We start from the raw sequence: 23,276 nt of genomic DNA, 5'->3' as shown, positions 1-23,276 counted from the left end.
AGCCAGATGGGCAGGGTATTAATAATAATAATAATAATAATGTACCACAAAGGGCTTGCAAAGAGCATCACTGACCAACAGGCCTGATGCATTGTCAGGCATTGTCTGCCTTGGGAGACAATGGAGTGTGCCTTTGGGGGTGAAGTCAAATGGCTGGTGCAGTTCCAGACAACCATACACATGACATAACGCTAAGCCAAAAGCAGGAGATGAACACTGCAACCACAATTTCAGCAACGTGTCCTGTAAAATTTAAATAATAGTTTAACAATGCAAATCAGGCCAATAGGAACAAATTTACTACCGTGTTTTTGGCATGTTTATGGGGGGCTGTGGGGCACCTTAGGAGAATGAGCGAGTTTGGAGGGCAAACATTTTGGGTGACATATATATTTTGTTGGTGGTGGTGGGAGAAGGAATTTATTACTTATAGCTATGAGATGCCTGGAGTAGTTTTTCCTTTTATATACTTAAAAAGTTATGTAGCTGTTGTGTCTGGGCTGAGAGATCAGCAGTATGGTTCCCTTCTCACTACTTTGCCACACGGTTCATTTTTCAAAGCTATAAGGCTGATTATTTCTCAACAAAGCTTTGAGCTGCAACTTGGTTTTTTTAAAGTACTCAAGGAAACACTAAAATTGTCCCCAGCCCCTCATAATTGTAAGCAGGAAAGTCTTTACCTGAAAGCAAAGCACTTTCCCTCTTCACTTGGAAGTCCCTGATATTCTCTTCCCACCTTCACCAACGGACACAAATTATGTAAGGTGAGAAAGGAGGCTTTGTCCCGCCGTAGCTACATGTGAGACTTATTTATTAAGTAAAAAAGGTGAATAAGGGGCAGTTTCAGAAAAGTTTATAAAATTATGCAGAGTGTAGAGAAAAACAGGCAGAAAAGTCAGTCTCTCTCATATAGTACTAAAATTCAAGGTCATCCAATGAAACTTACTAGAAGGAGATTCAATACAAACAGGATCATTTGGTCTAATCTAGCAGGGTTGCTTTTGTATTTTTAATACCCCTTTCAACACGCTCTTTAACATTATCTAATGTAACCAAGTCATCCCACTAGTATGATCCAACGATTCACATGTTTGTCCCTGCTTTTGTTCTCATAGCAAAGCAACCAATTTATTTGTATACGCCCTTTAAGAATTTGATGGCCCTGGTTTTCAGAGATGGAGAAAATTCAAGGCTGAGAATGTCAGCAAGCTTCCTAAGACGGTGTGCTTTGAGGGTTTCTTCATAAGTACTTGGGCTACACGGAATCTGGATGTCAATGCAGTTTTACTTCCATTGAAGTAAATATAGCAGACACCAATGCTGTATTACTTTAGATGCCTGGGAACTATTTTTAATTTAGTAGGTCTACCCAGACATATAATTTGATTAGGTAATGTTTTATAAAAGTTTTGTTGCTTTTATTTGTGTTTTGTTGACAATTGTTTTATTATGTACACCGTGTAGGATTTTTTTAAATATTAAGCAGTCTATGGGATTTTTTAAATAAAATAAAATGCAAGGACTCTGAATAAATAAAGTTTGTGATGAGGAGAGAACCCTGAGCAGGATTTGTGATGATTGTATGCAGTTTCTATAGGACTCTTCATAAAACCTACAGCTTCACAATCCCTACTTCATCTCTTTGTGGTAGCAGCAGTCTCTCTCCCCCTTGTGGCACCTAGAACAGTTTCACACAATATCATTCCATACATAGTTCTTTAATGTGTGTACAAATGTCTATTTCACAAGCAGACATGAGCAATAAGTTGCAATAAGCCATCTAGTATACTCAGACTCGTCCATTTTGTTACACATTAGTGTTTACAGCTTTCCTACATGGACGTGGGTGGCGCTGTGGGAAGCGGGTGGTGCTGTAGGTTAAACCACTGAGCCTAGGACTTGCCAATCAGAAGGTCGGCGGTTTGAATCCCCACGACGGGGTGAGCTCCCGTTGCTCGGTCCCAGCTCCTGCCAACCTAGCAGTTCGAAAGCACGTCAAGTGCAAGATAAATAGGTAATGCTCCGGCGGGAAGGTAAACGGCGTTTCCGTGCACTGCTCTGGTTCGCCAGAAGTGGCTTAGTCCTGCTGGCCACATGACCTGAAGCTGTACGCCGGCTCCCTCGGCCAATAAAGCGAGATGAGCCCCAGAGTCGGCCATGACTAGACCTAATGGTCAGGGGTCCCTTTACCTTTTACATGGAAATACTACTGAGGTAGGAAAATAGTCTTGCATGAAACAGCATCTGGATCCATCCTTGTATTTGCCTGCCCATCAATTCAAATTTTCCCTCCTTCCTTATCAAAGCATGTGACAGCACACATTCTACAAGCAGAATTACTAAAATAAATAAATACAAGTTAAATTCAGCCTGTCTTTAGAACCTGAATTGCTTAGAGCACAGCAAACTCAGCTTCATGTTCATGATTTTTGGAAATAAACCTTTGCTCATAGTAACCAGCACAGAGTGCATTAAGCTCTATTTTGAAGCACCTTATACTTCACCTCACCTGTAATGTTGTGTAGAAAAACCCTAAGAGCCACTTCTTACTCCCTCCCTTTCCCACCCCACATTCATACAGGTTAGTTTCCTTAGGTGCGCAACAGGAAATGCCGACAGAAGCAGAAAGGCTTGGGACCTTGTTCTCCTCAAAGGATTTCCCCCCTTTCGAAGTGTCCAGGGGACAGCAGAAGGCAGGGAAATCTTGCAAGCAGGCAAGAGAACCTACCTGAATGTTTTTTTCACAGTCTGTTTGCTGGTGGAGGGAGAGCTCACTTTCTAGAACAAATTTCTTCCCACACTTGTCGCAGATCTGCATGCGCCTGTGAGTGACGTTCATGTGCTTCTCCAGATACCAGCGTGTGTTAAACACCCTGGGGCACTTCTCACAGGTCAAAGTCTCCTTTTCTTCACACTTTGATTTCTGCACAGGTGCCTTGGGCTCCTTTGCAGCTTTCTTCTTACGCTTGGGGGGCTCAACGCTCTTTCTACGGCCCCTTGTAGTTCTGGAAGTAGGGGAAGTTGTGGCGGCTGCAGCAGATGCAGCTCTCCTTGTCCTCCTTTGTGCAACACTATCTTTCTCCTCTCTTTGCTCTTTTTTCTTCTGCCTCTCATTCTCCTCCTCATCATTACTGTCTTCAGTGGCCTCTTCCTCCCCACTGTCACCCTCCTCTTCCTCACTGCTGGTCTTAAGAACAGCAGTTTCTTTGGATTGGGAGGGGACCCCCTTCTCCCCTTTTGAAACATTTAATGTTTGGTTGTTAAGGTTTACCTCTACTATTATCTGCTCCCTTTTGTAAGTCACTTCATCTTCCTCCTCGTCCTCCTGCAAGTCGTCAGAGTTCTCCCTGTCTTCTTTCACGGCTCGGACCTCTCCTACTGTTCTGTCCTCCTTGAAATATGGCTGTTCCTCTCTTTCATGGAGATGTGGTTTACTTGCTTTTGGGTCCACCAATACGGAGTAAGGACTCCCAGACTCCCTTTTGTAGACTTTGGTGGACAAATCAAGTTCCTGGCTGGCACCATGGTAGAAATTGGGTGGCACTTGAGCTCTGTCCTCTTGCGCCATCCCTGCTACATGTGTGCTGCAGTTTTTAGCCATCTGCTGGCAAGAGCTGGCTGTTTCATTCATGGGGGCTCCCGATTCATTGAGCACCTTGTATTCCAGAATACCAAGGAAGTAACTCCTCTGGAGCAAGATGAATTGTCGGAGAGAACTAACACATGACTGCCTTGGGGAAGCAGAGCACCAAAGCACCCCGTGCAGGTCATGGAACTCTGGCTTTACAGCACGAGGAAATCGGCAGCAGTTCACAGGAAGAAAGCTGCCGCTCAACAGCTGAACATCTTGTCTAGAAAAGAAGGAGAAAATGAAGTCAGTGGCTTAAACATAACTAAAAGAACTTATCCCCGTGAAATCATTGGCTGCCTAACCTAAACAGAGTACAGGATTTGCTGCATAAGTTGTTAAACATTCTTATTAATAATGGCTTATTCAACTTATTGCTGGGGGTTGGGGCGGGGAATTAATTCTACTGCTGGAAAATATGCGGCTTTCATCTGATCCTCAGAGCAGAGGAAGGTCCTGAAATACAGTTCCAAATAAATGGCCTCATCTAATTGAAAGATGGCACATAACAAAAAATAGTTTATCCAAGGTCAGTCTCCAGCACTGGCATCCGTCCATTTAACATCATTATTAACATACTTCCCTATTCTTATGTTCAACACTACAAGAGAATTAATGCGCTGCACAATTAAACTTCACTGAATTGGTACAGCAAAATATTTCTCAGATTTAATTAAAAATAATAATAATCACACAATTATTCACACATAATTGAAAACTCTTGCACACACTAGTCCGCCCACCCATTAGTTTTGCCAGAAACAAATTATGAGCCCCCAGGTATCCAACTAAGTTGTATGGTTCCTATGTGTCTGCAGGTACACATTCAAAAGACATAGATTGTAATGTAGCATGGAACTTGGCAACCTAAGGTCCATGGGCCACAAGCCCATGGGGGTCGCTTAACCGGTCCATGGACCCCCACCGCCCACTCGGTCAGCTCCCATGTGCCGTGCTAAACAGGCATGGAGGGGAGTGGGGACCACCTTCTGCAAAGCTGGGCAGCTTCCTATTGGCTGCTGGAAGCTCCTGCAGCCAATGGGAAGCTGCACACGCCTCCTCCGCGCCGGAAATAGCGTTTGCGCATGCATGCGTGCACACTCCAGCCCACTGCGGCATTTGCGGGACTGTGAACCGGCCCAAGGCACAAAAACTTTGCCAACCCCTGTTCTAGACCCTACAGCTGTGACATCCATATTAAAAACTCATGGGTAGTGCCTAGTGAAAAAGCTTCTCATGTTCCTAGTTCACATCAGGACTGGTTACCTGTCTATAGCACAATACTGTCTACTCTGACTAGCAGCAGCTCAGAGCAGTCTTGGACACAGGTCTTCTCCACTCAGTCCTCTTTACTAGAGATGCCAGGAAATGAACCTGGGGCCTTTTGCACGCAGAACACTGAGGTACAGTCTAACTCAGAAGCCAGAGAGGATAGGAATTTCAGGGGTGGGGTATTTCATCATCATCACTTATACCCCGCCCATCTAGCTGGGTTTCCCCAGCCACTCTGTGCGACTCCCAACAGAATATTAATAATAAAAAAGTGATAAAACATTGAACATTAAAAACTTCCCTAAAACAGGGCTGACTTCAGATATCTTCTAAAAGTCAGATAGTTGCTTATTTCCTTGACATCTGATGGGAGGGTGTTTCACAGGGCGGGCGCCACTACCAAGAAGGCCCTTGCCTGGTTGCCTGTAGCTTCACTTCTCACAGTGAGGGAACCGCCAGAAGGCCCTCAGAGCTGGACCTCAGTGTCTGGGCTGGCATGTGCTCTATATAGCTCCTTTCCTATTCTGCTAGGAGGACAGATAAATGTACACACACTTCCTTGATTTACACAATTTATTCAGGCTTCAATATTTGGGTTTTCTTATTTAAAAGGTTTTATGCTACCTTTCCAAAGTTCCCCCAAAACAACTAAGACTGCCACTTATAAAAATCAACAATGTTGCTTATAGGGTTTTCCCCCCCCGTTTTGTTTTTAAAACAACAACCAAACACTATAAAATCAAACAATCAAAAACTCAGAAACAACCAAGGGCAGGAAAACAGTGTCCGGGGGGGGGGGGGGGAGCAGTCAGTTTTCAAAGGCCAACAGTTTTGCCTGCCTTTGAAAAGCCAACAGGGAGGTAATTGTACAAACATCTCTTGGGAGTGAGCTGCACAGCATCAAGGCTGATATGGAAGAAACCCTGCTGTGGAGTCAGCTCATGCTGGAACACATTTCATAAGATAGTTGGGACCAATCTGTTTAGGGCTTTAACAGCAAGAATAAGCTCTTCTGAACTGAACCTGGAATGAATGGAGACTTCAAAACGGGTCAATATCAGACCACACATAGAGGCTTCTGCATTCTGCACTAGAAGTTTTCAAGTCATTGTCAAAGGCAGCTCCATGTAGAACACAATACTCTATTCCTGGAGGCAACCAATGTTATGGATAACCATGGTCAGGTTTCTATTTTTCAGCAACAGGCATAGTCAGTATATCAGCCAAAGCCGATAAAAGGCACTCCAGGTCGTAGCCATCAGCTAGGAATTAAGGAGCAACACTGAGTCCAGCAACAAACGTAAGTTACAAACTTGCTCTTTACAGCAAAGCTGACCCTATTCAAAAAAGGCATTTCTTCAACCAGTCTACTGAGTTATCATCAGCTATCTTATCTGAATTTAGTTTAAATTCTTACATCTGTATGCTACTGATCACACACATGTATTCTAGAACTAGGGTGTCTTGCCTGGGTTTGATGAAAAGTAGTAGTTTTTTGTGTGTAGCAAGGTGTCTATCACAGTGGATTTATAACTGTGGAATAAGGCATATATACCAGGCACACGTTGGACTGATCTGCTTTCAGCAGTTACATAACTATTCCAAAGTCGAAGATGCACACTTGCTACATAGTTTTCAGAATACATATAGTCCCTAAGGACATGCCTCCTACAGTGTCTTTTAGGTGCAGTCACTTTTTCCATGCTGCAGGGAAGCACAGCAAAGCAAGAACTCAAATGGAAGAACCAATAAAAAAGAATTGTCCACCTGACAGAGGGTGTGTGTGTGTTCTGGCAAGTGTGCACTAAAAAAACCAGCTCCAGTTTGCCACTGCCATATCTTCCCTTCAAAAGCTGAAACATTAAAAAGGCTCTTACATACCAAGTACCTTTCTTGACAGCATGTAAATACTGTAAATACAAACCGTACTACAATATACTGTGATCAATTGCTCCCTTCCAGGTCAGTTTCCATATAGCTTCATAGTTGCATGTACTTTGTGTGTCCAAATAAAAACCCATAGATTGAATGAACGAATGAACTTTATTACGGTCTCAGACCAGGGTTAAAAAGCATATAGATAAAACAGCAGTCAGGATTTTTTTAACCGATATATGTGCTCGCTTCGGCAGCACATATACTAAAATTGAAACCAATAGATTAACTATGCAAATAGCATAGGCATACATTATTTCAGGGGTCAGCAGGGGGCCGGTCCACTGTCCCTCAGACTTTGTGGGGAGCCAGATTATATTTTTTGGGGGAAACTGGACGGATTCCTATGCCCCACAAATAACCCAGAGATGCATTTTAAATAAAAGAACACATTCTACTCATGTAAAATCACACTGATTCCCGGACAGTCCACAGGCTGGATTTAGAAGGCGATTGGGCCGGATCCGGCCCCCGGGCCTTAGTTTGCCTATCCATGGTCTAGAAACTACCGTATTTTTCGCCCTATAGGACGCACTTTTTCCCCTCCAAAAATGAAGGGGAAATCTGGGTGCATCCTATGGGGCGAATGCAGGCTTTCGCTGAAGCGTGGAGAGCGAGAGGGGTCGGTGGGCACCGACCCCTCTCACTCTCCAGGCTTCAGGAAGACATCCGCAGCCTAGGCAGCCCTGCGGGAGGTCCCGCAGGGATGTCTAGGCTGCGGATAGCAGCCTGCTTCCCGGAGCGTCGGGCGCCCTGAAAGCAGAGCGCCCGGCGCTTCGGGAACACATCGGCAGCCTAGGCAGCCCTGGCGGAGCTCCCGCATGGATGTCTAGGCTGCGGGTAGCAGCCTGCTTCCCGGAGCGTCGGGCACCCTGAAAGCAGAGCGCCCGACGCTTCGGGAACACATCCGCAGCGTGGGGAGCCCTCCAGGAGTTCCCCGCAGGGCTCCCCACGCTGCGGATAGCAGCCTGCCGCCCGGCGGGCGGGGCGCCCTAAAGCAGAGCGCCCCTCGCGCCGGGCAAACATCGGCCAGCCCCACAAGCTCGGGGGACAGCAGGGAGGCGCAGCGCCGCCACCCCGCTGTTCCTCAACCTGGTTCGGTTTCCCCGACCTGCTTTGGGGGGGGGGGGGAGGAAATAAAGGAAAATTTTTTTCCCTTTATTTCCCCCCCAAAAAAACTAGGTGCGTCCTATGGGATGAAAAATACGGTATGTTCTACCAGCAGTTTCCATTTGTGATTTGTTTTCTAAAGAAACTGGTTTAGCAAGACAACCAAGCAACTGCCTGTTGTCCTAAAACTGCAGCGATAGACTGGGGTAGGGGGAGAGAGGAGGACTGCTGAATGGATCTAACAGCAAACAAATTCCTGAAGTCAACTGTTATTGTTTTCTACATTCTCTTTACCCTGTTCCAACTATATAAAAATAAAACATTTTTATACCACCTTTCAATTATATTCCAGGATGGCTTACAGAAAAGAACAAAACAATGAAAAGGGAAATACAAACATAAAGTAACAGCGTTCGAAACTCCCATTGTTCTAGGTGCATTTTGCGACTGGGAATTTCATTAGTGTGAGCAATTTCTGAGCTCTGGGCACCGTACTGCAACTAAGATTTCAGATTAAAACTGCCACTGCTGGCGCTGACGGCATGGGAGGAAAAATTCCTGCTTGCTTGACTTCCAAGAAATCACTGCAGCGTCAGGCAAACTGATAGGTTCTGCCTCTAAGCTGGCCTGAAGGAAAGGCAGTGTTTTGTGGGGCGGGCAGGGGAAGCATAGCTTTATTTTTTTGCAGTCTTCAGATGAGGACTAGACCATGTGAAAAATGAACATAAGATTTTAGGAGCAGTTCATTCATTTTCAACTTTGTATTCTTATTATTAAAAAAAGTGCGCCTCAACATTCCGTTGTGGCACCCATAACCTAGGTTTAATGTGCCATTTAGCGCCTAACTTTCATATCTCAGTTTCTAACACTGTACAATAAGAAAAAGTCACAAAATCATAAAAGTAGCATAAAACAGTAAACGAGGATTAAAATGATTAAAAATGAATCTAAAAAGCTTGGGAAAATAAACAAAAGTCTTATCCTGGTGCCCAGTGGACAATAATATAAGTGCCAGACAAATCTCTCTGGGGAAAGTACTCCACAACTAGCATATGACCACCAAGAACATCCTCTGATCACATTTAACATATCTGGGTTGCTTTAGGGTTCAATAACAGCCACACAAGGAGCTGTAGGGAGAGGACTAAGGAGGGAGAGATCAGGACTGCAGGATACAACCTTCCCTTCACATTAAGTTCCCAATGAAAATTGCCTCTCCCAGGTTTCTGATGTGCAATAGCAGCTGACCCTGAATATACACACATCACTACTATTTAACAAAAAATACAGATACATTAACTGTGAACATGAAGTTAACACTGTGCATACTTTGGTCCACAATCTCTCACAAGAAAAACTCGAACAACGGTTTATTTCACATGACTGTTGTGAAGATAAGCATAATGCAGATGACACATTAAATAGTGCAGCAACTTCTGGAATTATTTTTCTGTTGTCTGCACTACAGCATTTGGAGAACCTGTTTGTGCTTGGGTGAATGTCTGCTGAACTCCAAATACTTCCTGCAGAATACAAGTAAGAAACAATCTTTTAAGGCAAAAAGAAGGGAGGCTGTGATGCCACTAGTCAACAGAACATGCTTTGTTTGCTTATCCAAAACCCTGAAGCGTCAACAACTAAAAGTTGCATTGGGGGGGGGGGGTAATGCTTGAAATGCCTAGGACTGGGTGCATTTTATTTTCAGTGCCAATATCACATTGTGAGCAATCTTATGGGGCTACATGCTGGTGGTGGAAAGGACCAGAAGCACTCATGGATGGTGCAGAGTATGGCTAGGCCTAAGTGGAGTCCCAAGGGCTAGACAGAGAGACCTGAAAGGCAACTTTTGATCTGCAGGCTGGAGGTTCCCCACTTCTGACCTAGGATGCATTTCAGAAAAAAGTGATAAACCTGTAGGAAGCAGAGACTTATAAGAAGTTGACGCAAAGGGAAAGGAAGCTGAGACCAACATTCACTCACGCAGATGCAGTCTCTCTCAGCTATACAGTGGTACCTTGGTTCTTGAACAGCCTAGTTCATGAACAAGCTAGAACCCAAACGTCGCAAACCTGGAAGTGAGTGCTCCGGTTCTCAAAATATTTTTGGAAGTCGAACGTGTCCTGAGCTTCTGTTTATAGTGTTGCACTTCTGTTTCTAGAGAGATTGCACTGATTGGGGGGGGGGGTGAGGAGAAGCATCCTGGCATCCCAGTCGCTTTGACAAGAGAGAGATTGAAAGATCGCGCTGACTGGGGCAGTGGGAAGAAGTGTCCCAGCAGCGCTCCACAGCCCAGCTGCTTTGACGAGAGAGAAATCGAGAGAGAGAGATTGAAAGATCGCGCTGATTTAGGCGGTGTTTTAGGGGTAGTTTTTCAACAGCCTGGAATGGATTAATCCGTTTTGCATTGCTTTCTATGGGAAAGCGCGCCTTGGCTTTGGAATGTTTTGGTTTTGAAACGGACTCCTGGAACAGATTAAATTCGAGAATGAAGGTACCACTGTATTTCAATGCACATTTCAAGGATGCATCGCTAATGTAGCTACAAAGAACAGTTACACCTGAATAGGGTAAAAACAGAAAGGAGGCAAGGGCCTGATGTAAAGGTATAGAGGAGGTGCCTAAGAGATGAGAGGGGAAAAGGCAGGGGATAGAAGCCAGAAAAAAGTCTCTAGGAAAGTCAGATGTGAAAGTTAACGGAGGCTCTCACTTACCCCCAAATAGCTGCTTCTTCCACATATTTGGCCACATTTCCATACACATTCCCTGCCATTTGATGGGCAGGAGCAAATCCAAGTTGACGTTAAGTGGCAGGGAAGGTAATAAAAGGTGTTTGGGGAACCACCATCCTTTCATTTGGAAGCTCCCCAAGTACCCTTCACCCTGAGAACTGCAGAAATGAATAAAACAGTACAGTACTCTGCTTTCGAAGAAAAAGGAAAATGATTGTAACAATTGTCAGCCATTGCACCAGTTCCCAACTATCAACTCCTTGCATGCCTAGAAAAACAATGTATGCAAATAAAGGGGCACTGAGGTCTCAGACAATGGTAAGAATTGGTACAATAGCAGCCACTGTCACAAGAATACCACTCCCCCTGTTCCTTGAAGAAAGTAATAGCAGAAGTCGACTGAAGAGAAAAGCAGAAAGAGTCAGACTCCTAAGATAAGAGAATAGAGAACAAGGAACAGTGAAAGGCAGGATGAAGGCAACAAAGAAAACAGAAGATGAGGCAAAACTGGATGAGATGGGCAGATGGGACCAAGTCATCACCCATGTACTGCTCATCAGTATGGTCTCCTTTCCATTCTTTTTGCAGTCAAGTTGTGTATACCTCATGAAAAATATAAGATGAAGAATCTATGTAAGCTAAGCTCATGTCACACCAAACCAAACCCAGTTCCACCATTTTACAAATTCATTTCCAGTCATGCATCAAAATATTTTTAAAGAATGAATTACAGATCTAACACATGAAATAGCTCAAAGTGATACAATCGTTTAAAAAATTGGTTTTAATATATTCCCCCTAATGCATTTGAATGTTCTACAGCTGTGCCAAGCAGAGCAGGCCTGTGATTTTCCTGCTAAAATAGAGGGTGCAATGACAGTCATATTAAAGCAACTGTATAGAAAAGAAATATTTAAAACAAGTCTAATATACTGTTCCATGAAGGACCCACAATATCCTAATAAAAATCTATCAGGCGGGTGATAAAACATTTAAACCAGACCTCAGCAAATGCTTTATACAAATGATTTCAACCCAACAGATTAGAGTAGAACAGGGACAGAAAACAGGTTGCGAAGAAACAATGCTTATTGACTATAGTTACGTTTTTTATTATAAACTTTTTTTTTAATTAACAAAACATCTTAAGACAAAGACTGACATTCTTGACCAAGGCTGCATATACACCATGCCTTTAGAGCACACTCACTCAAAGAACCATGGGAACTGTAGTTTTGCAGGTGCTGAGGAACTGTAGCTCCGTGAAGATCAAACTTCCAGGATATTTTTTTAGCATGGGGGGGGGGGGAATGTGCTCTGAGTGTGCTTCAAATGTTTGGTGTGTACACAGCCCAAGTATACATTAAAGGAAATTAAAGGAAACAAATCTCAGTCACTGTTCATTAATTAATCGTAAAGTGTTATAAAAATGAGCTGTGTTGATCTGCCACATGTGCTCTCTCTCTCCCTTTTCCACACATGAAGGAAGAAAAATGAAAGCTTGTGTATCAGGAAACTGATTTATTCAAAACCAAAAGTGAAAGCTTTCAATCTTCTACCCTAATAGCACTGTGTTCCTCACTATAAAAGCATGGAATGCCACACTGGAATAATAGATGAAAAAGGTAGTATGTGAATCTGAATGTATTGAAGACATGACGAATTTCAGTAAGTCAGTTTTGAACTAAAGTTCAAAAAGATGAAAATCCATCTACAGTGATGAATAAATAGACCAAAGTAACACAGAAACCTGAAATCCTATCCGTGCATTGAAATGAACATGTACAGGGATGACTTGTGTAAGGGGGAGTGGCAATTTCCCCTCCAATCCATTCTTGCCTGCTCCACGCCTAACCTTCCCATACTGAGCAGGAAAGCCTGAGAGAGGCTTCAGTCTGAACCTTAAAAGAATTGTTAGCACACAGAACATTTTACTAAGCTGCTATCATGTTTCCATGAACCATCTCTCCAAGCATAAGAGTTCAGTTTCTTGAGACTCTCATCTTTCAGGGAAAAAACAAGTTCTGAGCCCTTGGGGTTGCATAAATATGCTTGAAATATGGCTGACATTGTAGAAGCCAGAAGGATGGCTGAATGAGGTTTCTAGTGGCTGGATGTGGGGTTTCACCTTTTTACCTCTCCAAGGCTAACAGAAAGAAAATTATGGAAAATAATAATTGCTGTGTATGTATAATTTGAACAGGCTGCAGAGTCCAGCTTTTTCCTAATGTCATATAATATTCTATTGATTTTTCTCCCATTTCTAAAAATGCATTGCTTGATAAAAATTTGTAACACAATACCAGACAAATCAAGCAATTTCAAAGTTATTATTTTTTCAGGTGATTTTCCCAAGGAACCATAAATTTCTACTTACAGTCTATTTGTAAATTGGGAAGAGGGGAAGTTATTTTTTGTGTTGAAAATAAGTTGTGTGCGTTTCAAAAATAAGTGTCAGCACTTCAACAATTAATTCAACACTTAACTGACAGCTGCTAGAATGACTATTTGTTTTCACCCCAACTGAGAAATGAATTGATTCTTCTGCCTCATCTAAGTATAACATGAATGGCTGCATGCACACAAATGCAGTGAGAGAATGCATACCTGGAAAATAATAGGGTCATAACCATACATGTAAAGGGACGCGGGTGGCTCTGTGGTTTAACCCTAGGACTTGCCAATCAGAAGGTTGGCTGTTCGAATCCCCGCGACGGGGTGAGCTCCCATTGCTCGGTCTCTGCTCCTGCCAACCTAGCAGTTCGAAAGCACGTCAAAGTGCAAGTAGATAAATAGGTACCACTCCGGCAGGAAGGTAAACGGCGTTTCCATGTGCTGCTCTGGTTCGCCAGAAGCGGCTTAGTCATGCTGGCCACATGACCCGGAAGCTGTACGCCAGCTCCCTCGGCCAATAAAGCGAGATGAGCGCCACAACCCCAGAGTCGGCCACGACTGGACCTAATGGTCAGGGGTCCCTTTACCTTTACCTAAAGTGGGCAGTAGCAGAACAGGGTGGACATGCCAGGCAAAACTGGAAGTCTGATAGGAGTTGAAATGAAAGGTGAATGTGCTTGAGTGCACAACAAATGATGGGTTGTTTAAATCATCAAGAGCATGTTTCTCATTTTCAAATGCACAGATTTTCCAAACAAGCATGGATATACTATAGCAGCTAAAAGACAGCCTAAAATTCAACAGAACCTTACACAATGAGGAGCTCTGATCGTATGTAAGAGCCTTTACATGATCATAGGAACAAACCATCTAGTAAAGCAGAGCTTTCCAAACTGTGTGTCATGACACGTTAGTGTGTCGGCTGCAGTGTTTAGGTGTGTTGTGTGAATGCTCCCTGCGCTCCTCCCAGGACTGGAAAGTGGTTAGTTTAACCTCTGGTTTGCTAGTAAAACTGAATTACTGTGTCGCGAAATGATGCATGTCTAAAAAGTGTGTCACCAACATGAAAAGTTTGTAAAGATCTGTAGTAAAGTATCTTAAACTTAAAGCCGTCATGACTATTAGTCGTATCCTCCATCATCTCCTCTAAAAGTTACTTAAGCTAGTGGCTGTTAACACATCTAGTAGGAGCAAACTTTATCAATTAATTTCCTTGAATATCATGACATGGTAATGAGACAGTTACAAACTTTTCTTCAGATCACACAAAATTTTATAAACCTCTTTTCATGTCCTGCAGATGTATCCTTCCTTCATCGAGAAGATGTTTCAGCCCATTGATAATTTCGATTTCCCTTTCTTGAAACCTTTCCAGCTCTACAATATCCTAATGAAGATTGGGCACCCAAACTATTCACAGTATTTTAAGTGTGGTCATACAAGGATTACAAACATTGAAATACTACAGGAGTACCAGGCTGCCCATATGGGCTTTGAAGGCAAACCAGGTAGCTTATACCATGGGCACCTCATGGAGCCTAATGCTTAGCAATAACTTGGACCCAACACAAATACAACAATAACAGGTAACGTATTATTTAGGGTGCTATATATAATGATCAACCTCAGAAATGAGATCTCTTTCCTCAGAGTTCTTTTTATGCACAGAAAACTGGTTTCATTTAATCTGTTAGCAGTGATGATTAAACAAATAAAATATAAACTACTGTATAGACTTAAGCATTTGCTTGTAAACAGTTCAGATTTCACTTTAATTTGCCACTATTTGATTGTTACAAAACTAACATTGATATTATTATTATTACTATTAACAAAAATCTATTTTAATCCATCCTGATATAAGCTTATGAATGTGTGGATCGCATAGGACAGGAGTGCCCAGATTTTTTTCAACGAGGGCCAGATTTGATGAAGAGAACGTGCGTGAGGGCCGATCAAAGTTGTTGAGCTTTTTTAAGGATTGCGGTTGTTGAGCACACTAGAATCTGCACACTAGAAAGAGGGGAAGTGGGAGATGATGCAAAGGAAGGAAAAGTTCTTGACAGTCCCTAGTTGTTTAATCTCCAAACTAAAAAAATACACACTATCAATAATTTATAGTATTTATGTCAGCTGCAAATAAACTACATTTTGGTTCTGTTTATGAATCACTTTCCATAAAACATCTAGAAGTGATTGCACAGTAAAATAATTGATAAGCTTCAGCCCTATGACAACTGGAGTTTTAAAAAGTTTGTGAAGTATCATTATCACCCTACCTGTAAGTTATAAAGGACCGTCTTAACTGGCACCAGTAAATAATGAAAGGAAGGACTAATGGAATAGAGAATGAGATTCCTCAAGGTGCTAGCATGATTTTGAGCCACTTCACAAGATCCTTGTCTCTTTTACTAATCATGTAAACCTTGGGTCTGCTGCAGAAAAGACAAGGGACGCATTAACTCAACAGCAACACAGAATCACAGAATTGTAGCTATCATCATTTTTATTTTGAATGTTAGGCACCTTGAGCAATATTCAGTTGGAAAGGTGGGATATAGATATTCTTAATAAATAAATAAGAATAGTAACTATTCTGTGCCTTCTGCTGATCCAATGTTTCTCTAGGTTAGAGACATGAGATGCAAAACAATGCACAGTTAAAGTCAATAAAATCTGCATGCGTATAACTGCATGCGGCAGCATATCCATTGCTTTTATAAGCTACTTTGACTTCTACAATTCCGTCGCATGCTATCAAGATGAACTCATCATAATGTAGCGCACATTAATTTTGCACAGGAGTCAACAAACGCTAGCATAATGTTGGCTGTAAATAGTATTGCCAGAGTGAATGCAGAGGACACGTCAACTGACAGGCCAGTCACAAATCAACACAAGCTGCTATTCAATTCTTGCAATAATCACATATACACCACAGCCAGTCCTGGAACAATTAAGGACACCCTAGGGAGGAGAGAAGAGAAGAGAAGAGAAGAGAAGAGAAGAGAAGAGAAGAGAAGACAAGAGGAATGACACTCAGCATATCATGGAAATTTAATACACAGGACCATCCCCTGTATCTCATTTTAAACCACTGTTTTATGCAATCCATGTACCTCAACAGAAACTAAAATGAAGCGCAAATACAACACTACAACAGAATTAATAGAAAACATTATCTCAAATCACTACAGTCTGAATATGGACACTGCCAAAACTTCCCCAGGACCAAAAGTTGAACACAGTCCTGTTGAAAACAACCCCGGGCATACACACTGTACTATCTGTTACCCTAGGAGTGTCTGAGTTATCAGCATGCCTAATAACACAAGCACATACACAGCCTCCCAGCACTTGCACCATCAAGAAATCCCACCGTATTCCAGATCTAGAAGAAACACTAGAAAAAACAGTTTTTCATCCCATCCCTACCTGTCCTGATTGAAGTAGCCACATCTACCAAGTACAATCCTATTTCACCCCAGCTCATGAATGCTTCTGCTACGGCAGCAGTTATATGGAGAGGAAATCTTTCTAGCACTTTATTTTTTGGTGGAAAAGTTTCCATTTCATAAGTTGATTAGTATCAGTGAATGGATACCAACTGCAAATACAATATTAGGCAAGCGTGGCTGTTTCAAAGATTTAGCTTTGTTTCCTCAAAGTGTTGTTGGTTTTTTAATAAAAAAAGGCTAAAATAGAAAATTCTATTTGCGACGCAAATTTGCAAAAATTTCCTAGGCAAATTAGGCTATTATTATTTTTAAACCCCACACGCCTTTACAGAAGGCATTTCAGTAAATACAAGTCACCCTCAAAGAACCAATGTACACTCAAACTTTCGGAAGGATTATTTTAGATCACAAGGTATTACAGCAAGTGCAGCCTTTCTTCCCCTCTCATTGCTCAAACTGAAGCAGCTACAATGCAGTCAGTACAATTATTCCCTGGGCCAGTATGCTAGGAAATAAGCACTTACCACAGGTGCAGCAGCTGAAATATCTAGTGCCAACATCCAGATGCTGGCATAATTTTCTGCTAATTCTGGATTATCCCCTTATCATTGCTCCCCCCCCCCCAAATACATCCATGACACAGAAAACAGCTGCTACCCCAAAGACTTTTATTTTACAGTGGCACCTCTGGTTAAGAACTTAATTCGTTCTGGAGGTCCGTTCTTAACCTGAAACTGTTCTTAACCGGAGGTACCACTTTAGCTAATGGGGCCTCTCGCTGCCGCCTCAGCGCGATTTCTGTTCTCATCCTGAGGTAAAGTTCTTAACCCAAGGTACTACTTTCGGGTTAGCGGAGTCTGTAACCTGAAGTGTTTGTAACCAGAGGTACCACTGTACTTCCATTTCTCCCAAGGCAGCACACTACCTACCAGTGTTAGAAACTCTCATATATAAGCTTGGTTTCAAATGACTCCTTAAACCAAAGTTTAAGGAGTCATTTGGAACCTAGCTTATATATGAGAGTTTAAGGAATGGCTCCTTAAACCAAGGTTTAAGGAGACATTCCTTAAACTGAATATCTACTTGCCGTTTCGGGGCAAGATAGCTCTAAAGTCTTAATTTTCAAAGGATGGACTGACTGTGATTGATTCTCAGTTAAGCATCTGGCTAGTTCAGATGACAACCTTGAGCAAGGTTAAAAGCTTTGAGAACTTAAGAAAAGTCCCTTGATCCAGGGACAGTCTACATATATGCTGGACTCTTCCTACCTTTTTTCCTTAATGGTGACACAGACCATTCCTAACAGAAGAATATTAATCACAATTGTGAGCACGGGAGTGGGCAGGGGTAAGTGAATACAAGCGGCAACTATTAACTATAGCACTGCTTCTGCTCAAGCTGCACAGAAAAAGCATTTTGTTCCTGAAATTCATTCTGATTGTGCAGATAAAATATAACTGATAGAATTCTACAGGATGCAGTATTCGTGTGTGAAAACAGTCAAGATCCAGTGATCCCTGTACCTTTCTGTTAAGTTGTACTGATTTTTTCCATACATTTAAAGTGCTGTAAAATGGATATTTAGCTGAAGGATCTGAACTGGGATAGCATAATAGATTCTATCTGCTAGGTGATCCATATACTGCATTAAGAGTAGGGGGTAAAGGGCAGTAAGAGCATGCCCACATGAGTCGGGTTGTCATGCAATCCTGTATGCACATACACAACTCCCCACCCTCCTCTTTCCCTCATTAACCTTTGTTGCCAGCTGCTACCATTAGCCAGTTACACCTAGCAAAACAATCTTGATGCTAAGGCTTCCCAATATATATCTAGCCTGAATAGTGTGGTGCTGAAAATGACAAGGTTGCAGGTTCGATCCCCACATGAGGCAGCTGCATATTCCTGCATTGCAGGGAGTTGTACTAGGCCCCTTCCAACACTACAATTCTATGATTCAGTTCTATGATATGGCCCACAACTTGCTTGGGAGCAACATCACCATCATTAATAATTATTATTATTATTATTATTATTATTTGTATACTTCACTTCATCTGAAGATCACAGGGTGGTTCACAACATACAAATACAAAATGATAACATAAAATACAGAACAAAAACGAACACAAACCAATTTAAAGGGCTACATAGAATGTTCAATCAGCCAAAAACCTGATTATAAAGAAATACTTTTGCCTGGCGCCTAAAGATATGTAATAAAAACGCCAGGCAAGCCTCCCCGGTGACAGCATTCCATGAACAGGAAGCCATGTCGAGGGGGCACAAGAAGAAGGGGTTCAGATTTTGATCACATCTCTTCCTAGTTTCAGTTGGTGCAACAATCTCTGCAGGGCATACATTTAACTGCATCACTCGAGAAGGTTTTGAGTAGATCCTTTCTCCAACTTCATCATCCCAAAAGCTGTAAACCCCAACCATCATGCAAATAGCTCCAATTGTTTTTCTAGTTGCACAAACTTCTATCTGGAGTACAGAATAACTCCACCACCCAAGTTCAGCAACCACTACTGACACCCAGAGACTAGCTTACATGAACATACCTAATTCTCACATCACACACAATTTGAAGGACAGTAGATTTGCATCTATTTTCTTATGAATCCTATTTCACCTGAACAAAACTATCTCATTTGTCTCTCCTGCTTTACTCCAGGAACCATCATGGTGCTCTCCACCACAAGTCACCTGAGTTCTCCCACTGGTATCCTTGTCAGAAAGAGCAATAGTAACACTCTCCAAAAGTCTGCTGTATAGCAGCCTAACAATTCTCCAATCTATCACCAGAGGAGCATTTTAAGAGTAGGGAGTATTTAAACAATGATGTTTGAAACAAATGTGCAACTTTCTTTTTCTACAAAATGAGATTTTAAATAGGACTGAACCAATTTATTTTCAGACTTTCTAGGAGTTAGATTCAGGTTGCATGGAGATACATCATCCAAAGATATACTCCCAGGTAAGTTTTTATGAAAATAGTGTGACATAACACATTGATCTGCCTGCTCCAACCATGCACAGGTTGAAGTTAAGTCAATTTACAAACATTAGACACCTGTAGCTTATTTGCAAATGAGGAGTTTGGTCATCGGAAATCTGGGATTTTTACAGCCCTGATTTTAATCATATCAAATATCAAACTTCAAATAGCAGTGGTTTGGAAGAGAAGGAACACTGTGTGTTGGGAAATGATAACATTTCTACTTCAGTACTGGAACTTTTTCTTTTTTTAACTTTTCGACTATTTCGCGGACCTAATGTAACAGAACACCCGAGGGTGCAAGGAGTCTCTTAACACTGCTTCCCTTCCCCCAATTCCCAAGATCCGCATTAAACGGAGATATTCCCAGCATCAGAGTTGTCTCAGGAGGCGGCACAACTTCCTCCTCCAACCACGCCAAACCTTTAAAGTGATGCCAAACTAAATGTTTCCCCTCTATGCCAACTTCTCTGCTGAAGAAGCACCTTCCACCTCAACTTTCCAAAACCCACACACACCCTTCAACTTTCGACTCTTCGACCAACTGAGCTCCCCACCCCCCAAAAAAAACTCGGCCCACGAAATCTCTCCCCCTTTCTCCTCCGTGGTCCAAAAAGGTTGCCAGTTTCAAGGAAGAAACGCTCCCGCAGCCAAACCCTCCGACCCCAACCCCGCCCCCATGACACTATCTCAACTGTCCAGATCCCAAGCAAGCAAGAGCACTCTGCACATGTTCAGGTGCACGCTCGCCCCTCCCTGACGCTCCACAGCCGGGCCTCGTTGGCACTTCGAAGCGGGAGGCACGTTACCAACAACTAAGCCAAAAAAGAAAGAGGCTGTGGAGCTGAGCAGGAGGAGCTCGGCCTGCCCTTTCCCCAGCCGGAGGGCCTCTTTTCCTGCACGGACTCACCCAGGCCGGGACTCTCCGGGGCTGCCACCGGCGCTGCTCCTCCGTCGCCGCTCCGCCTCCTCCTCCTCCGCCGCCGCGGTCCATGCCTAGGCAGGGGAGGGGGGAAGGTAGGGGCGGCCAGGGCCCTCTTTCCTTCCTGCCCTCCCCCTCGGCTCGAGCCCCCTCCTCGTCCGCCGCCTCAGGACCAGGCCTAGGCCCCGCCGCTCCAGCGGCTGCTCCCACTGACGCTCTCCCTGTCGCTCGCCCTCCCCTCGGCGGCGGCCGCCGCCGCAGCGCTACGTGGCCGCCGCCGTAGCCAACCAAAGTCAGTCAGACACTCAGCCTCGCGACTGCACCGCCCGCTCCACTCGCAACACCCTCCCCCCCCTCCTCCTCCTCCGCCCCGCGCGCTCTCTCTCTCTCTTCGCTTTTCCTTCAGCGTCGCTGGCTGGCTTGACTGGCTGGCTGGCTCGTCGTAAAGGAAGACAGCGAATGCGCTTGCGTCGTCGCTGTCGTCGCCTGAGGAGGACTTCGCGCGAGAACGCGCGGCGGCTTCCCTCTTTCCCCCCCCTCCCCCTTTACTCCTTTCGCCGCCCCGCCCCTCGCCCAGCTCGTAACCTGCGCGCGCAATAGGCGCGAGCGCCGCTTTCTGAAGCGCGGCCGTTCCGTTCCTTTCCCTACACCCTCGAACGCTGGCTGGCTGGCTGGCTGGCTTGGACGGCGGCGCGTGCGTGGTAGGAATCAACGTCTCCGCGCTCGCGCGCTCTGCTGCTCTCACCGCCTCAGGTGAGACGGGAGGAAGGGGCGGGGCCGAGGGCCAACAAAACAAAACGGTGCGGGAGGGAAGGAGGGAGCCATCCGCGCATGCGTGCTCAGGGGCAGCTACGAAATTCTGCTAGTTTCACTGAAATATATATGTTAATAGCAAACATAATATCCCGCCATTTCCATGTTTATCCTTCGTCTCTCTCTCTGTCTGTCTGTCTGTCTGTCTGTTTGCTTGTTTCTCTGCATTAAGACCGTTCCGGGGTTTTTATTTTTATTTTAAAAAAATTAAAAAAGTAAAAAACCACTATTTCTGTGGAAGGTTTTAATAAATGCTACAGCTGCTGATGGTGGTTGGAAAGTGTGGGAAGGCACGGAGGTACTTCAGAGTCCGTGCACTGAGAATGCGCGCTCTTCAGTTAATTTTTGCGAAGGTGGTTCAATGTTTTAGGAATTTTGTTAATAAAAATTATTTATTTATTTATACCCCGCTGTTTTCCCTGACAGGAACTCAAGACGGCTTACAGATAGACATAAAAGCAACTAAAAGCATGGGGGGGATAATTAAAACAACAACAATAATTAAACATTGATATGAGTTAAAGTGCTCTCTCTCTCTTGTCCATTAAAGTCCTTTACATTTCAGAATTAGAGATAAGGTCCAGCTATTTGGAATATACACTGCCGGGTAACTAGGGAAATAATCCTGTCGGCAATTCTGAATAATCACTGCGGGTGAGCATAGATGATTGTCAGCTAGATAGACCACTATCTTCTACTCAGTGCAAGGCAGCATCCTAAGCTCCCATAAGAAAGAGCTGCCGTTGTTTCCAGTGGGCATTCTTGTCATTCATTTTAGTCTAGGCATAGGCAAACTCGGCCCTCCCATCTTGTTTTCGGACAAAACTCCCATCATCCCTATTAACAGGACTAGTTGATGGGAATTGTAGTCCCGAAACATCTGGAGGGCCGAGTTTGCCTATGCCTGTTTTACTCTATCCCAACATAAATACCAGGATTGTTAGGCTTAGCGGACCTAGAAACCAAGGGAAAATCAGCTTTGAAAAATAGAAGGTAGAAATGTATGCAGCATACAAACGATGCTTTATTGAAGGTAGTGGGGTGGTGGTTGACACTTTTCTAGTCTGTCTTTTATTCTCCCCCTTTTTATTATTCTTTCCGTGAACAGTGACTGGGTGTGTCTCAAGAACCGTCATGCCAAGGTGTTACCCAAATCAGTGCATTTTTTAAAAAAGGCTAAGTCCTCAAATGTAGACCAAAACATCCTCGGGAACAAACAGGTACAGGGGCATCTAACAACAGACAAAAACTGCTCCATGACATCAGGAACCATCATCACAACTTTGATTTAAGGTATCTTCAGTGGCAGATTATGCATGTGCAGATTATGCAAGGGTTGTCCCTTGCTGGCGGAATTCCATATGTGGAAACCTTTTGACTGAGTAGACTTGGTGCTGACCTACATATGGCATAACAAAGATATTTGTATATATTTGTTTGATATTCAAGCAGGATTTTATATAATCATTATCATCGCCAGCTTCATCTTTTTAATGAACAAACTTCAGTGACTAATAACACAAATATTAAAAAGACAAATGGGTCAGGGCAGGCCGTGGGGAAGGGGGTTGTGCTGTCCCTTCCCGAGCATTGATGGATGTATTCATAGTCAGTATGGTGTCGTGGTTAGTGTGTAAGATTAGGATTTAAGAGATTGGTGTACAAATCTCCTTTTATTCATGAAGCTCTTTGGGTAATTTTGAGCCAATCACCGTCGACTGAATTATCTCACAGGGCTGTTTTTCAGCCAGGACTTGTCAGAACTCAGTTCCGGCACCTTCCAGGTGGACGCCATTGCCATTATAAGAGAACAAGGGAGGCATTAATGGCGAGTTCTGGCAGCTTTCTTTCTAGAAAAATAGCACTGGTTGTTATGAAGATAAAGTGGAGAGGGGAGAACCACATGTACTACATTGAGTTCCTTGGAGGAAAAATGGAATGTAAACAATACAGCAAAAATACTTTGGAAATGCTTACCTCTCATATAATCCCTTTTGCTCTCTCCTGGCCCCCA

The 23,276-nt window shown here is 43.4% G+C and overlaps 1 protein-coding gene across 1 annotated transcript in view; it reads right to left on the bottom strand.

Moving 5' to 3' along the window:
- Positions 1-20,846, bottom strand: part of ZNF652 (zinc finger protein 652) — a 31,480-nt gene extending 10,634 nt beyond the window's left edge. The window contains exons 1-2 of the mRNA XM_083408396.1: positions 20,438-20,846; positions 2,729-3,851 (exon numbers count right to left, since the gene is read on the bottom strand). Coding sequence (XP_083264522.1) covers positions 2,729-3,631 — 903 coding nt within the window. The 5' untranslated portion in view covers positions 3,632-3,851; positions 20,438-20,846. The remainder of the gene's footprint in view (positions 1-2,728; positions 3,852-20,437) is intronic.
- Positions 20,847-23,276: the final 2,430 nt, after the last annotated feature.

Source organism: Podarcis tiliguerta (genome assembly GCF_965153285.1).
Source record: "Podarcis tiliguerta genome assembly, chromosome: 13".
Taxonomy (NCBI): Eukaryota; Metazoa; Chordata; class Lepidosauria; order Squamata; family Lacertidae; genus Podarcis; species Podarcis tiliguerta.
Note: the sequence above shows the minus strand (reverse complement) of the source record. Positions and strands in the feature narration are given on the sequence as shown.